The sequence below is a fragment of the Mobula hypostoma genome, chromosome 5 (assembly GCF_963921235.1).
Source record: "Mobula hypostoma chromosome 5, sMobHyp1.1, whole genome shotgun sequence".
In the NCBI taxonomy this organism is placed as follows: Eukaryota; Metazoa; Chordata; class Chondrichthyes; order Myliobatiformes; family Myliobatidae; genus Mobula; species Mobula hypostoma.
The window spans coordinates 120,799,333-120,814,855 of NC_086101.1; the positions used below are offsets into that span (position 1 = coordinate 120,799,333).

A 15,523-nucleotide genomic window follows, 5' to 3' on the forward strand; every position below is an offset into this window, starting at 1 on the left:
GTGAGATAGCATCATGCTCTCGGGATGATTTTCAACAGCAGGGACTGGAAATATTGTCATGAATGATGGGGAAATGAATGTTGCTAAATACAGAGAAATACAGAGAAATCCTGGATAAAAACCAGCTAGCCTTTGCCAGAAAGCTTAAACTGGGGAGGAAATTTGTCTTTCAGCAGGACAGCAACCAAAGCACACAGCCAGAGCAACCATGGCGTGGTTTCAGATGAAGAAAATTGATGTCTTTGAGTGATCCAGTCAGAGTCCTAACCTTAACCTGACAAACATCTCTGGCAAGACATCAAGACTGTTATCCACCACTGCTCCCCAACTAACTTGGCACAGCTTTAGCAATTTTGCAAGGAGGGTTGGGCAAATCTTGCTGCCATCATGTTGTGCAAAGCTAATAGAGACTTATCCAAAAAGACTACTAGCTGTAATAGCTGCAAGAAGTGGTTCAACTAAGTATTGAGCAAAGGGGGAATAGATACTTTTGAACTACTGACATTTCAGTTCCTGATTTTTTTTATTTTTCATGCTTTTCCAATTTTTGGGCGCAGTACTGTTGGGGAAGGGGAAAAAGCATGTGATTTAAAAATAAAAATTCTCAGTTAATTTGATCAAACTCCCTGGTTGTAACATTCATTTATGTGAACAAACGGTTGGAGGCTAAATGCTTTTACAAGGCACTGTACATAGTCCTTTATTTTTCTGTCATCCGTAATGTACAGTTTGTGCTTCTACTACCACCCCTGATAGTACACATAGTAATTTGTATAAAATACTAATCTCTGACTTCCCCAGTACACTTTCCTCCAATCACCTTAAAATTAGCCATTTTCTCCCTGGGAGTAACTCTCTAGATATCCATTGATCTATGTACACATCTGTCAAGTCATCTCTCATTGTCCTTCACTCCAGAGAGAAAAGCCGTAGCTAGCTCAATGTATCCTAATAAGACATGTTATTTAGTTCAGGCAGCGTTCTGGTGAGTCTCCTCTGTGCCTTCTTTAACACTTCCTCACCCTTCCCATAAAGAGGCGACAAGAACTGAACACAATATTCTAACTGTTGCCTAATCAGGCTCTTGAATTCAAATCCCTGACTAATGAAGACCAACACACCATACACCTTCTAACAACCCAATCAACTTGTGTGGCAACTTCAAGGAAGCTATAGATGTGGACCCAAGATCCCTTTGTACATCCACACTGCTATGAATCCTGCTATCATCCCTGTAATCTGCTTTTAAATTCGATCTTCCAAAGTGAATTACTTCTCACTTTTCCATATCAAACTCCATATGCCAGCATAACACTGCATCCTATCAATATCTCATTGTAACCTATGACGTCCTTAGAGTCATAGAAAACGACACACAGAAACAGGCCTTTCGATCCAACCAGTCCATTTACCCATTTAATTGTCTAGTCCCATTGACCTGCCCCCAGACCACGGCCCTCCATACCTCCCCATTCATGTACCTATCCAAATTTCTCTTAAATGTTGAAATTGAATTCACATTCAGCATTTATGCTGGCAGCTCGTTCCACACTCACTATCCTCTGAGTGAAGACATTTCCTGTCATGTTCCCCTTAGACATTTCACCTTTTACCCTTAACCCAGTGGATTTACTTGATCCCTACTGCTTATGCCTGACATTGTCATATTGTACAGGAAAAAGACCCTTCAGTCCATACGTGTCTGTGCTAACCCAGTAGTTGGTCCCTATCTACCTAAATTCTTGTCATCCATATAGCTGCATACATAGTTTGTTTAAATGTGGCTCAGAAATGAAGGAGGGAGAGGAGGAGTTCAGTAATGATAGTAGTTTCATAGAGGAGCAGATAGGAGATTCTGTGAATATGAAAAAGAAAGTATTTTGCCTTCAAGGTGCCAGGGTCAGGTATGTCTCGGATCAGGTCCACAGCATTCTAAAATGGAAGGGCAAGTAGCAAGAAGTCATGGTACATATTGGCAGTAAAGACATAGGTAAGAAAAGAGAGGAGGTCCTGTAGAGAGAGTATAGGCAGTTAGGTAGAAAGCTGACAATCAGGACCTCCAGGGTGGTAATCTCTGGATTGCTGCCTGTGCCACATGCCATTGTGACTACGAAAAGGATAACTTGACAGATGAATTTGTGGCTGAGATTTGATGCAAGAGAGCAGGGTTCAAATTTCTGGATCATTGGGATCTCTACTGGGGAGGGTATGACCTGTGCAATAGGGATGGGTTACATCTGAACCCAAGTGGGACCAGTATCCTTTTGGGCAGGTTTGCTTCAGCTGCTGAGGAGAGTTTAAACTAATTTGGTAGGGGGATGGGAACTGGAGTGATAGGACAGAAAATGGGGAAATTGATGTACAGGTAGATGCCATGTGTATTGAGACTGTGAGGATGGATGGGCAGTTAATAGGGCAAAATTGCAGTTCATGGGATGAATTGAAGTGTTACTTGAGGGCAAGATCGAAAAGGGTGATGAATACAGGACTGAAGATGTTATATTTGAATGCACGGTTAGAGATTGGGGATGTTAAGACATTGTGGGGATCACTGAGTTGTGGTTGAAAGAAAATCATAGTTGGGAGCTTAACATCCAAGAATATACATTGTATTGAAAGGACAGGCAGGTAGGTCGAGGGATGGGGTCGCTCTGTAGGTAAAAAATGAAATCAAATCCTTATAAAGAGGTGACATAGGATTAGAAGATGTAGCATCCTTGTGGGTATAACTAATAAACTGCGAAGGTATAAAGAGTCTGATGGAAGTTATTATATAGGCTTCCAAATAGTAGTAAGGATGTGGGGTACAAGTAACAAAAGGAGATAGAAAAGGCATGTAAAAAGAACAATGCTATGATAGTGGTGGAGAATTACAGTATACAAGCAGATTGGGAAAATCATGTTTGTGCTGGATCCCAAGAGAGGTAATTTGTAGCATGCCTACAAAAACGATTTTGAGCATGGCTTGTAGTTGAGCCCACTAAGGGAAGGGCAATTCTGGATTAGATATTGAGTTGTAAATCAGATTTGATTACGAAGTTTAAGGTAAAACAACCCTTAAGAGGCAGTGATCACAATATGATATAATTCATCCTGCAGTTTAAGACGGAGAAGATAAAGTCAGATGTATCAGTATTATAGTGGAGTGAAAAGAATTACAGAAGCATAAGAGAGGAGCAAGCCAAAGTTGATTAGAAGGGGACACTAGCAGGGATGACGGCAGAGCAGCAATGTTTCTGGGAGCAATTTGCAAGGCACACGATAAGTAAGGGGAGAATGAGGCAACGGTGGCTGACAGGGAAGTCAAAGGTAGCATAAAAGGAACTGAGTGTGCATGTAATATAGCAAAAAATAGTGGGAAGTTTGAGGACTGGGAAGTTTTTAAAAAAACAACAGAAGGCAACTAAAAAAGCCATAACACATCAAAGTTGCTGGTGAACACAGCAGGCCAAGCAGCATCTATAGGAAGAGGCGCAGTCGACGTTTCAGGCCGAGACCCTTCGTCAGGACTAACTGAAGGAAGAGTGAGTAAGGGATTTGAAAGCTGGAGGGGGAGGGGGAGATCTCCAGCTTTCAAATCCCTTACTCATTCTTCCTTCAGTTAGTCCTGACGAAGGGTCTCGGCCTGAAACGTCGACTGCGCCCCTTCCTATAGATGCTGCTTGGCCTGCTGCGTTCACCAGCAACTTTGATGTGTGTTGCTTGAATTTCCAGCATCTGCAGAATTCCTGTTGTTTGCGTAAAAAAGCCATAAGGTGAGATAAGATTAAATATGAAGCTAAGCTAGCCAATAATATAAAAGATTTTTCCAAGAGTTTTTTTTTCAAATATATAAAGAGTAAAAGAGATGAGAGTGGATATCTGACTGCTGGAAAATGATGCTGGAGAGGAAGTAATGGAGGATAAAGAAATGGTGGATGAACTTACTAAGTGTTTTGTGTCAGTTTTCACTGTGGAAGACACTAGCAGTATACAACAGCAGCAAATTTGAGAGTGTCAGAGGGCAGGTTGCTATTGCTAAGGAGAAAGTGGTTCAGGAAATTGACAGGTCTGAAGGTAGATAAGTCACCTGTACCCAGGGGTGCAGTGGTAGCCGGAGCGCACACAGCACATCTTTAAGAAAAAAACCGAAATAAACAAGCTAATTAATTAGGTGCCGCCGGCATGTAAATGTCGGCCCAGATCAGAGGCAATTGCCGATTTCACTTGCTCTATGCGATGTTCACTTCTCTTTCCAGGGTGCTGGAGCCTTTAGCTGTTCCATTGTTTGGTCAATTTAAACGCCAGCCCAGACAGGCTGAAAAGACAGGGCTGTCAGGATCGAGATGACATGTTGAATCTACACAAACCTCTAATAAAATATAGGCGCTGCCGTGCTTTCTTTGTAATGACAGTTACGTGCTGGTCCCAGGACAGATCCTCTGACACTTTTCAGAGAGAGAAATGTCGATCCTTCATGCTGAAGAATTTGAAGTTATTGACCCTCTCCACCTCAGTTCCTCTAATGAAGACTGGCTTCTGGGTGGCACCTAATTAATTAGCTTGTTTATTTGGGCTTTTTTCTTAAAGATGTGCTGGGTGCGCCGTGAGAATAAATGGAGCCTTTTCTGATTGGCTGCGGGTGTTCCACAGGGGTTGATGTTGGGACCACTTCTTTTCACTTTATGTATCAATGATTTGGATGATGGAATTGATGCCTTTGTGGCCAAATTTGTGTTTAATACGAAGATAGGTGTTGTGGCAGGTAGTGTTGAGGGAGCTGGTAGTCTGCAGATGGACTTTGACAGATTGGGAGAATGAGCAAAGAAATGGGAGAGAGATATTCAGCAGTGTAGGGAAGTACATAGTCATGCTTTTTGGTAGAAGAAATAAAAACATACTATTTTCTAACGAGGAGAAAATTCAAAAATCAGAGGTGCAAAGGGACTTGGGAGTCCTTTTGCAGGGTTCCCTAAAGGCTCTAAGATCAGACAATACAGCCTCAGGATAGAGGGATGTCCATTTAGAACAGAGCTGAGGAGGAATTCCTTTAGCCAAAAGGGTGAATCTGCGAAATTTGTTGCCACAGACAGCTGTGGAGGCCAAGGCATTCCAGTGAATACAGGTGCAGAGCCATCAAATGCTCTTCATATGACAAACAGTTCAATCCAGGAATCATTTTCGTGAACCTCCTTGGAATCTTTTCCAATGTCAACACATCCTTTCTTAGATAAGGGGCCCAAAGCTGCTCAGAATACTCTACGTGAGGCCTCCCAGTGCTTTATAAAGCCTCAACATTACGTCCTTGCTTTTATATTCTGGACCTCTTGAAATAAATGTAAACATTACATTTGCCTCCCTCACCACCAACTCAATCTGCAAATTAACCTTTAGTCTATCCTGCACAAGGACTCCCAATTCTCATTGCACCTCAGATTTTGAATTTTCTCTCCATTTAGAAAGTAGCCTGTCCTTTTATGTCTTCTACCAAAGTGCATGACCATACACTTCGTGAAACTGTATTCCTAATAAAGGCATCCGTTAGTCTTGCGAGACCATGGATCTGCGCCTGGAAAGTCTTCACTCTCCAGGGCGCCAGCCTGGGCAAGGTTGTATGGAAGACCAGCAGTTGCCCATGCTGCAAGTCTCCCCTCTCCATGACACCAATGTTGTCCAAGGGAAGGGCATTAGGACCCATACAGCTTGGCACCAGTGTCGTCGCAGAGCAATGTGCGATTAAGTGCCTTGCTCAAGGACACAACACCTTGCCTCAGCTGGGACTCGAACTCACGACCTTCAGGTCACTAGTCCAATACCTTAACCACTTGGACTCATGACACTATATTCCATCTGCCACTTAATTGCCCATTCTCGTCATCTGTCTAGATCCTTCTGAAGCCTCTCTATTTCATCAAAACTATCTGCCCCTTCAACTTGATTGAGTTTTTTGATGAGGTGACCATGAAACTCAATGAAGGCAAAGTTTACATATGGTTAATATGGAATTCATTAAGGCCATAAGGTTCCATATGGTAGGGTGCTCTGTAAGGTTAGATCGCATGTAATCCAGGGGGAACTGGATACTTTGATACACAGTTTGCTTGATGGTAGAAAGTTGCGGGTGATGGTGGAAGGTTGTTTCTTGGACTGGAGGCCCGTTACTACTGGTGTTCCTCAGTGGTCAAGGCTGGGCTCATTGTTGTTTGTTATCTATATCAACAGTTTGGCTAAGAATGTTCAAGGCATGGTTAGTAAGCTTAAAGATGACAGCAGAATAGGTGGAGTATTAAACAATTTTAAAAATCATCAAGAATTACAGGGGATATTGACTAGCTGAATAATTGGGCCGAGGAACGGCAAATGGAGTTTAATTTGGATAAGTGCAAGATGTTGTATTTTGGAAATCAAATCCAGATGGGACCTTCACAGTGAACGGCAGTGTGAGGGGTGTTGTAGAACTGAGGGACTTTGGAATACAAGTATATGGTCCAATAAAAGTGGAATTATAGGTAGACAGGATTCTGAAAGAAGGCTTTTGCCATACTAACCTTCATAATATAGGACATTACATATAGAAGTTGTGAGGTCATAGTGTGGTTGTACAGGACTCTGGTGAGTTCGCACTTGGACTATCATATTCAGTTTGGAAAAGATCCACAAGGGTGCTGCCAGGACCTTGGTTATAGAGAGAGGTTGAAAAAGCTAGGACTTTACTCTTTAAAGTGTAGAAGACCAAAAGGTGTCTCCACTGAGTTGTGTAACATCATGAGGGACATAGATAGGGTGAATGTACTCTGTTTTTTCCCCAGGGTTGGAGAATAAGGGACTAGAGGGCATAGATTTAAGGTGAGAAGAGAAAGATTTAATATAAACTTAAAGGGGGTGTTATCTATGTGGAATGAGCTATCAGAGAAAGTGGTTAAGGCAGATACAATAACAACATCTTAAGTGACAGTTGGAGAGATACATCGGTTGGAATAGTTTAAAGATTATGGGCCAAATGCCGGCAAATGGGACTAGCTTGGATGGGACATCTTAGTTGGCATGGCAAGTTGGGGCATGTGGTATAGTTCCCCAACTCTATGACCTCAGGCCACTTGCCATCCCCTAGAGAATATTCTGCAACTGTTTTGAGATATCCTTGACTATGGCACCAAGAAGGCAAAGGTCGTTCCATGGCAATAGTTCATGGCAACAGAATCTTTAGTCTGCCACCTGGATTCTCAAGTCTCCTATCACTATAGATCTTTTTATTTTCACCCAGCCTTGCTATGCATCAGAGCCAGTCATTGTGCCACAGACCTGGCTGCTGCTATCCTATGAAAGACCGTCAACCTCATCCAACTGTATTCAAAATTATGAGGTGGAGGCTTCAGATGAGTCCTGCACTCTCTACCTTTCATGTGGTCACATGTTGTTTGCACATTAGGTATGACAACTATTGACTGAAACTACCTTCAACAATAATGATTGGTTAGGCACAAAAAGAATCTGTATTAACTGGCAATTACCTTTATTCAGCTAATGGTTAACAATATGCGTGCAATTCATGCAAGACTAAATATCTGTGCGTACACCCACTGGGTTTCTCTGGCAATCACTGAACAGTACCAAGAAATAGAGAAGGTAATACCGAAATGAATAGGAGTTTACACTGGCTAGGCTTCCCTCTTGATCGCAACGTAATCTCTTCTACTCCTGATATTCTCCATTCTCATCCTTGTTCTTGTCAGATCGAACTGTTTTGATTTTGTTGGTTCAGGCTTACCTGGCTAGCCTGTGTCGGCTTCTCATTGGATCTTCTCCAAGGCTATAATAAGCATTATTTTATTGCTCTTCCACCAGACTTGTGCCTCATGCCAGTTTCCTTGTTCAGCCTGAGTGGAACTAGTTCAAACCAGTTTAGCCCAGGTCAGCCATAAGCCTGCTATTTCTGCCTAACCAAATAAACAGTCCCAGTTTATCTGGAAATGTCCCCTGCTTTACCAATTGTTGGTAGCGACCTCATTGTAGCCACTTTCACTTGCTTGGATCATGAAACAGGTCACAAAATGGTGCTCACAAGAACAGTCTCGCAACATGGCAGCCTCCATTCCTTTGACCACATGGCAAGAACAGAGACATTTTGCTTGTCTGCTTCCGTGGTTCTTGACTCATTGCAGTTAGCTGTTTTCTAGATTTTACTTCCTCTTATGGCTAACACCATCACACGAAAGCTCCTGTGTAAGTTCAGCTTCTGCTTCAGCCAGGATCTGTAGTTGGATGGATGCGCATCGCACAGATACAGTCACCTTGAACACTGGAACTCAAGCATTCTGTAAAAGGAACATAGGTCTTTGCAAAAATTTTCTTGAAATTTTCTCTCAAACTTGAATTCTTGTCACTATACTTTTATTAATGCTTTGAAATATTCTCAAAATCCAAATTTCAAATAAACTTTCACCATCCCATCAAGTAACAAGCAAGTTAATATATCAGTGAAACAAATATTCTCAGTACTAAAGATACTTTGAATGTTATTGCTTCAATTTATTATTGTCCATTTAAAATAATTGCAGTAGAAGTGCCACGGTGGCGGTAATGGAGATTTTAATAGGCTGTAGCTGATTGCTTTGAAATTTTATTGTTTTAGCTCAGAGCACAAAATGATCGAGAAGCCCAGAACATGGATGTAATCTTTACAGAGCGACGTGAGTAAGTAGTGGTATAACTATATTTTGTTCAGAATACCTATGAAGCAATGTTACACATCAGATACCCTTTGTCATAACTGAAATGCACATGGAGAAGTTTCTGGTCCTGCAAGGGGAAGGTGTGGAATATCTCAGACTGGATGCCCATGGGAATGTTGCAAATAACAACAAGAGTAGGTTATAGATGATAATCAGGAAATTGCACGCCCCTAAAATGTGTTTGTTTATCATTTTATTATTACTTATAATTTCAAATGGTTTTACTGTAATGCAGTTTTTGCAGAGTGTTTAATTTTAATATTTATTTTTGTTTGATAATGTTGTCACCAATTAACTGGACTCGGAAAACTCATGCTCATTTCTCAATCATGCTTACTTTACTGGTGCACAAGGAGAATAGCATGGCCAGTGTCCCACACTGACAGAGAAATACCATTTTTATACAGAAATGATTTGGAATTATGGATATCAGCTGTTTGGTAAACTGTCTATGTTTGAATTCCTTACTTCCAAGATCAATTACTATTCACAGTACAGGTGTTAAAAGTCAGTGGAAACTACAAGCTGACAACCAATGTCATTTTGAAGTTAGGAAAACGATTGTTCCTTAGTTGGTGCATGTATTCACATCTTTCCATTTCATTTTTATCTTGTCTCCAGTGGGTGGAAATGGCTGCAGCAATTTGCATTCTTATTTGCAATGTATCTTTGCCTGGGCACTATGTTAACTCTTGCAAACTCCACAGGAATGTGGGAGTTAGTTGCAACGTTCAAATTAATTTGTCAAAACATTGCAACTTTGTTTTGTCGTCTCACAGACACATAACCAGGTCTAGGTATACAACTCCCTCAATGCAGTCGTTTCACTCTATCTCACTCAGCCTTAGGTTCCTCGCTTGTTTGTGCAACTACCACTTAGCAATGGTCTTGAACCTTTCTTTCCCAGGTTCCTCTGCCAGCAACCTTTCAGATGGAGTCTGAATCAGGCAAGTGTGAGGGTACAGCTCACTGCAGGTCAAGAGGTCCCTGGTTAAAATCCAGTCGTCCCCTTCAAAGTTTATAGTTGACATGGTAGCATAACGGTTATCACAATCACAATTATTTCATAGTGCCAGCAATGCCACCGATTGGGATATGATTCCTGCAGATGTCTGTAAGGACTTCTTACATCTCACCGTGACTACAAAGACACATGAATTATGGTTAGTAAGTTGTAGGCATGCTAGGTGGTGTGATACTTGCAGGCTGCTCTAGCACATTATGGATGCAAGCAATGCATTTCACTGTATATCTTGGTGTACAGTACATGACAAATGAAGCTAATCTTAAAAGAAAATCTCAAAAAAGTGTGAATTGTTACATTTTGGGAGAGTGAGTGAAAAGGCAAAGTATACAATTAATGGCAGGCAGGATCCATTACAGTATTGACGTGCAGTGAGATCTTGGGGTTCAAATCCATAGCTCTGAAAGTAGCCTTGCAAGTAGATAGGGTAGTGAAGAGGTTGCCTTCATTGGTTTGGATTAGGTTTTTACAGTAGGAATATACAAGAAAAAGCCACACTTCAGCTATATGAAACTTTGGTTAAACCAAACCGAGAATATTGTGTACAGTTCTTGCTGTGTAAACTTAAATTCACTGGACCAATAATCACACCACACAGTTCTTTACTTTAACCTTTTCACCAGTTTATTGTTCGAGCTCAGCCGGCCAGAAACTCGAAGCCGAACGTCAAAGACACTGAGTTTCTCTCCCTCTCTGGCAGCTCAAACGCGCTTCTGACTTGACAGGCGGAAAACGCTACAATTTATAGGACTAACAGACAAAGAACACTCAGTTACCATGATATTCCCGCCAAGTCAGTTAGAGCAAACTTAATTAATTAGATAAGAGAGTACACTAAATCACTGGTTTTAATTGCAGACAAATTCTTGCCTTATCAGTAAAACTTGAATAGACAAAGGTGGGAACATAGATCAATATGTGAACTCATAAGACATGATGTATGCAGCATGTGTGAATACCCATAGATCGTTCTCAAAGGGACAGCTGTGAGTTGTTAAAAAAAAACTGAAGGCAGTTTTTTCAGTCAAGGACAGTCTCTCCAACTTTTCACAGAAGAGAGCATACACAAGTTGGCGCCTTATTTTAACCGGCTATTTACAGGAATCAAGGAATCATTTCTTACTTCCCCAACACCCTTAAATTTGATCAAACACTCTTAAGCTTCATCATTCCCTCCTTTTTATAATTACATAATAACCTTTCAGACTCAGATTGTCGCTTCTACAACATGATACAAAACATGGTCAAAAGCACCGTAGGATACAGATAATAATCAAAGTGAATACAATCAGACTTCTGACATGCATAAGCACCACTATCAACCAACACATTTTCCTTTATTCCAAAAGAGTCCTTCTACTCAGTTCCTTCAGTAACATGTTTGCAGTCTGTTCGACGTATCCTCCGAGATTGCCCCTCCACAAATGCACTGGGTGGCTTATGGTACACAGGGGCCAGTGTTCCAATATGGCAGATTAATTCATCAAGGAGATTGGTTCAATATGATCAGTTTCTTCTGAAATTAGAGGTTTTTCTGCCAATACAACTTCTTTTGCTGCCACTAGATCTGTAGAATGTCAATGCCAGTATATATAGCCACAGTCTTTCAAGTCACGGTTGTCAGAGAATCCTGTGTCACCAAGCTTAGAACTTGCTGCACCAGTTCTTGTGTCTCATTCGTTTTTTTTTAAGAATAGCTTCACAATAGCAGCCAAAAGTTGTAGTTGAGCTGTGTGCTCTGATCATGGAATCCTTCCAGGAAGCTCTCTAATAGCTCATCAGCATTGTCAGTTCTTTCGGCATACTCTCTAACTATCCGTATCATTGCTGCTCTTACTTCTGGTTCATCCATTGAGTCCAGATCTTCATAAAGTGTTGCAATAACACTTTCATACTTGTTTTGGTATCTGTGGAAAATGTCCTTTATTACTGCAATAGCTTCTTGGACGATGTAGTTTACTTTTGTCTGAATGAGGCCAAGTAGCGTACTCACACAGCATTCTGCTGATTGCTCAACCTTAATTGCACATCATCCAATTGTACGCACAGCTTTTTGTACAAAGTCAACATCTACTTCAGTGGCATACCCCTTCAATTCTGCCAAAACCTGTGCAATGTTGGCTTGAGAAGCCAATCGAATCATAATATCCAGTTTTTCCAGTTTCGCATATATCGGATCATTATATTTTACAAAGAAAACCTTCGTTTCATGCTTAAGAATCTCAGACCTTTTCTGTATAATGAGGGCAACATATTGGAGTTCTGGTTTTGTAGACAACAGCGTTACCAGTGGGGGAGCCAGTTCCTTCAACGAAGTGCTGTAGTAATCCAAGTCCTTTGAAAGCATTTCCATGAATTTCATCAGAACTTTTACAGCCCATAAGATAACAGCTGAGTTGGCATGAGGTAAACATGGGGTCACACGCTTACAGATGCCTTGAGCTTCTCGGTCACCCTTTGGGCTATAATTGGCCAAACAATTCAAGGATAAATATCTGGCCCCATTCAGTACATTTGTTTAAGGCAGTTAAAAGCTTGTTGATTGTCTGAAAATTGAGGTCTAACAAGTTGCTGTTTGGATGAGATTCTGTAATCTCTGAAAGAGCAACCACAGCATTTGCAACGACCATTGGATTAGAGTCAGATATCAGATCCTTCTGAGTGTCCAGAAATCCCTGGTCTTCTACCAGTTGTGCATTGATGTCATGTAGCGTGGCTACACAGACAGCAGCAGTCTTTCGTACATAAGGGTCTTCATCCTTTAGACATTTTCACAGGGGCTCACACAAGTACTCAGTAATTTTATCCACATGAATACAGCCTATTGTTCCCATGGTCAGCACTCTGATAAGTAGACTGGGATCTTCACAGTCCTTAACAAAAGTATTGACAGCCATAATTGTCGTATCTGGATGGCTCTTTGCATAGTTCATTAGATAGAAGTACACCAGCTTCTTCAACTCCAAATTGTCTGTCGGTATACAGTTTACGACATCAGGAAAGAGGTCACTGACATCTTTGCCACCAGTCATTGACGTAATCACTTTCTTCACTGCTTCTTTCCTTTTCTCCTGCTTGTCACTGTTGAGTTCTGCTTTGAGTTCGAAGATTTCTCCTTTCATGGTTGTTGTGAAATATTTAGAATCAGTCATGGTGAGTGTGGTCCTCTCCACTGAGGTCCGAGTTTCCCTGGATCCCAATTCTTGATCAGGGCAAAATCTCCAGGCTCAATCGTGGGGTTGTCACCTTTAGGCTGGGTTTCGTCTTCCCGATTGGCCTGTTGTACCTGTGAATGAAAGCTTTGGAAAGTTTTAGTTAATTTGCATAAATATTTCCCATCTCCTCCCCCAAGGTATGCATATCTAATTTTGCTCTCAGGGAGGAGTGGCAAACAGGGTCGGGGTCCCCATGGGGTTCTCAAAGGCTTCCCGTAGATAATTTCTGCAGGTGATAACCCCATCTTACTTGATGGCGTGATTCTCATAGAGTTTGTTAAGTGTGTCCAGGACGGATTCCTGTCACAGTATGTGAACAGGCTGACTAGGGGGAATGCCATATTAGATCTAGTACTAAGTAATGAACCGGTCAGGTCACAGATCTCTCAGTGGGTGAGCATCTGGGGGACAGTGACCACCACTCCCTGGCCTTTAGCATTATCATGGAAAAGGATAGAATCAGAGAGGACAGGAAAATTTTTAATTGGGGAAGGACAAATTATGAGGCTATAAGGCTAGAACTTGCGGGTGTGAATTGGGATGATATTTTTGCAGGGAAATGTACTATTGGACATGTGGTCGATGTTTAGAGATCTCTTGCAGGATGTTAGGGATAAATTTGTCCCGGTGAGGAAGATAAAGAATGGTATGGTGAAGGAACCATGGGTTGCAAGTGAGTGGAAAATCTAGTCAGGTGGAAGAAGGCAGCATACATGAGGTTTAGGAAGCAAGGATCAGATGGGTCTATTAAGGAATATAGGGAAACAAGAAAGGAGCTTAAGAAGGGAGCATGAGAAGGCCTTGGCGAGTGGGGTAAAGGAAAACTCCAAGGCATTCTTCAATTACGTGAAGAAAAAAGGATGACAGGAGTGAAGGTAGGACTGATTAGATATAAAAGTGGGAAGATGTGCCTGGAGGCTGTGGAAGTGAGTGAGGTCCTCAATGAATACTTCTCTTCGGTATTCACCAATGAATGGGAACTTGATGATGGTGAGGACAATATGAGTGAGGTTGATGTTCTGGAGCATGTTGATATTAAGGGAGAGGAGGTGTTGGAGTTGTTAAAATACATTAGGACGGATAAGTCCCCGGGACCTGATGGAATATTCCCCAGGCTGCTTCACGCGGCAAGGGGAGAGATTGCTGAGCCTCTGGCTAGGATCCTTATGTCCTCGTTGTCCACGGGAATAGTACCGGAGGATTGGAGGGACGTGAATGTTGTCCCCTTTTTCAAAAAAGGTAGTAGGGATAGTCTGGGTAATTATAGACCAGTGAGCCTTACGCCTGTGGTGGGAAAGCTGTTGGAAAAGATTCTTAGAATTAGGATCTATGGGCATTTAGAGAATCATAGTCTGATCAGGGACAGTCAGCATGGCTTTGTGAAGGGCAGATCGTGTCTAACAAGCCTGATAGAGTTCCTTGAGGAGGTGACCAGGCATATAGATGAGGGTAGCGCAGTGGATGTGATCTATATGGATTTTAGTAAGGCATTTGACAAGGTTCCACACGGTAGGCTTATTCAGAAAGTCAGAAGGCGTGGGATCCAGGGAAGTTTGGCCAGGTGGATTCAGAATTGGCTTGCCTGCAGAAGGCAGAGGGTGGTGGTGGAGGGAGTACATTCAGATTGGAGGATTATGACTAGTGGTGTCCCACAAGGATCTGTTCTGGGACCTCTGCTTCTCGTGATTTTTATTATTGACCTGGATGTGGGGGTAGAAGGGTGGGTTGGCAAGTTTGCAGACGACACAAAGGTTGGTGGTGTTGTAGATAGTGTAGAGAATTGTCAAAGATTGCAGAGAGACATTGATAGGATGCAGAAGTGGGCTGAGAAGTGGCAGATGGAGTTCAACCCGGAGAAGTGTGAGGTGGTACATTTTGGAAGGACAAACTCCAAGGCAGAGTACAAAGTAAATGGCAGGATACTTGGTAGTGTGGAGGAGCAGAGGGATCTGGGGGTACATGTCCACAGATCCCTGAAAGTTGCCTCACAGGTGGATAGGGTAGTTAAGAAAGCTTATGGGGTGTTAGCTTTCATAAGTCGAGGGATAGAGTTTAAGAGTCGCGATGTAATGATGCAGCTCTATAAAACTCTGGTTAGGCCACTCTTGGAGTACTGTGTCACCTCACTATAGGAAGGATGTGGAAGCATTGGAAAGGGTACAGAGGAGATTTACCAGGATGCTGCCTGGTTTAGAAAGTATGCATTCTGATCAGAGATTAAGGGAGCTAGGTCTTTACTCTTTGGAGAGAAGGAGGATGAGAGGAGACATGATAGAGGTGTACAAGATAATAAGAGGAATAGATGGAGTGGATAGCCAGCGCCTCTTCCCCAGGGCACCACTGCTCAATACAAGAGGACATGGCTTTAAGGTAAGGGGTGGGAAGTTCAAGGGGGATCTTAGAGGAAGGTTTTTTACTCAGAGAGTGGTTGGTGCGTGGAATGCACTGCCTGAGTCAGTGGTGGAGGCAGATACACTAGTGAAGTTTAAGAGACTACTATACAGGTATATGGAGGAATTTAAGGTGGGGGGTTATATGGGAGGCAGTGTTTGAGGGTCGGCACAACATTGTGG

General features: G+C 42.1%; 1 protein-coding gene and 1 pseudogene across 1 annotated transcript in view; one reads left to right on the plus strand and one right to left on the minus strand.

Moving 5' to 3' along the window:
- Nucleotides 1-15,523, plus strand: part of ift74 (intraflagellar transport 74) — a 256,862-nt gene that overhangs the window by 28,042 nt on the left and 213,297 nt on the right. The window contains exon 7 of the mRNA XM_063047634.1: nucleotides 8,612-8,673. Coding sequence (XP_062903704.1) covers nucleotides 8,612-8,673 — 62 coding nt within the window. The remainder of the gene's footprint in view (nucleotides 1-8,611; nucleotides 8,674-15,523) is intronic.
- LOC134346284 (AP-1 complex subunit beta-1-like) lies at nucleotides 10,806-12,887 on the minus strand (annotated as a pseudogene).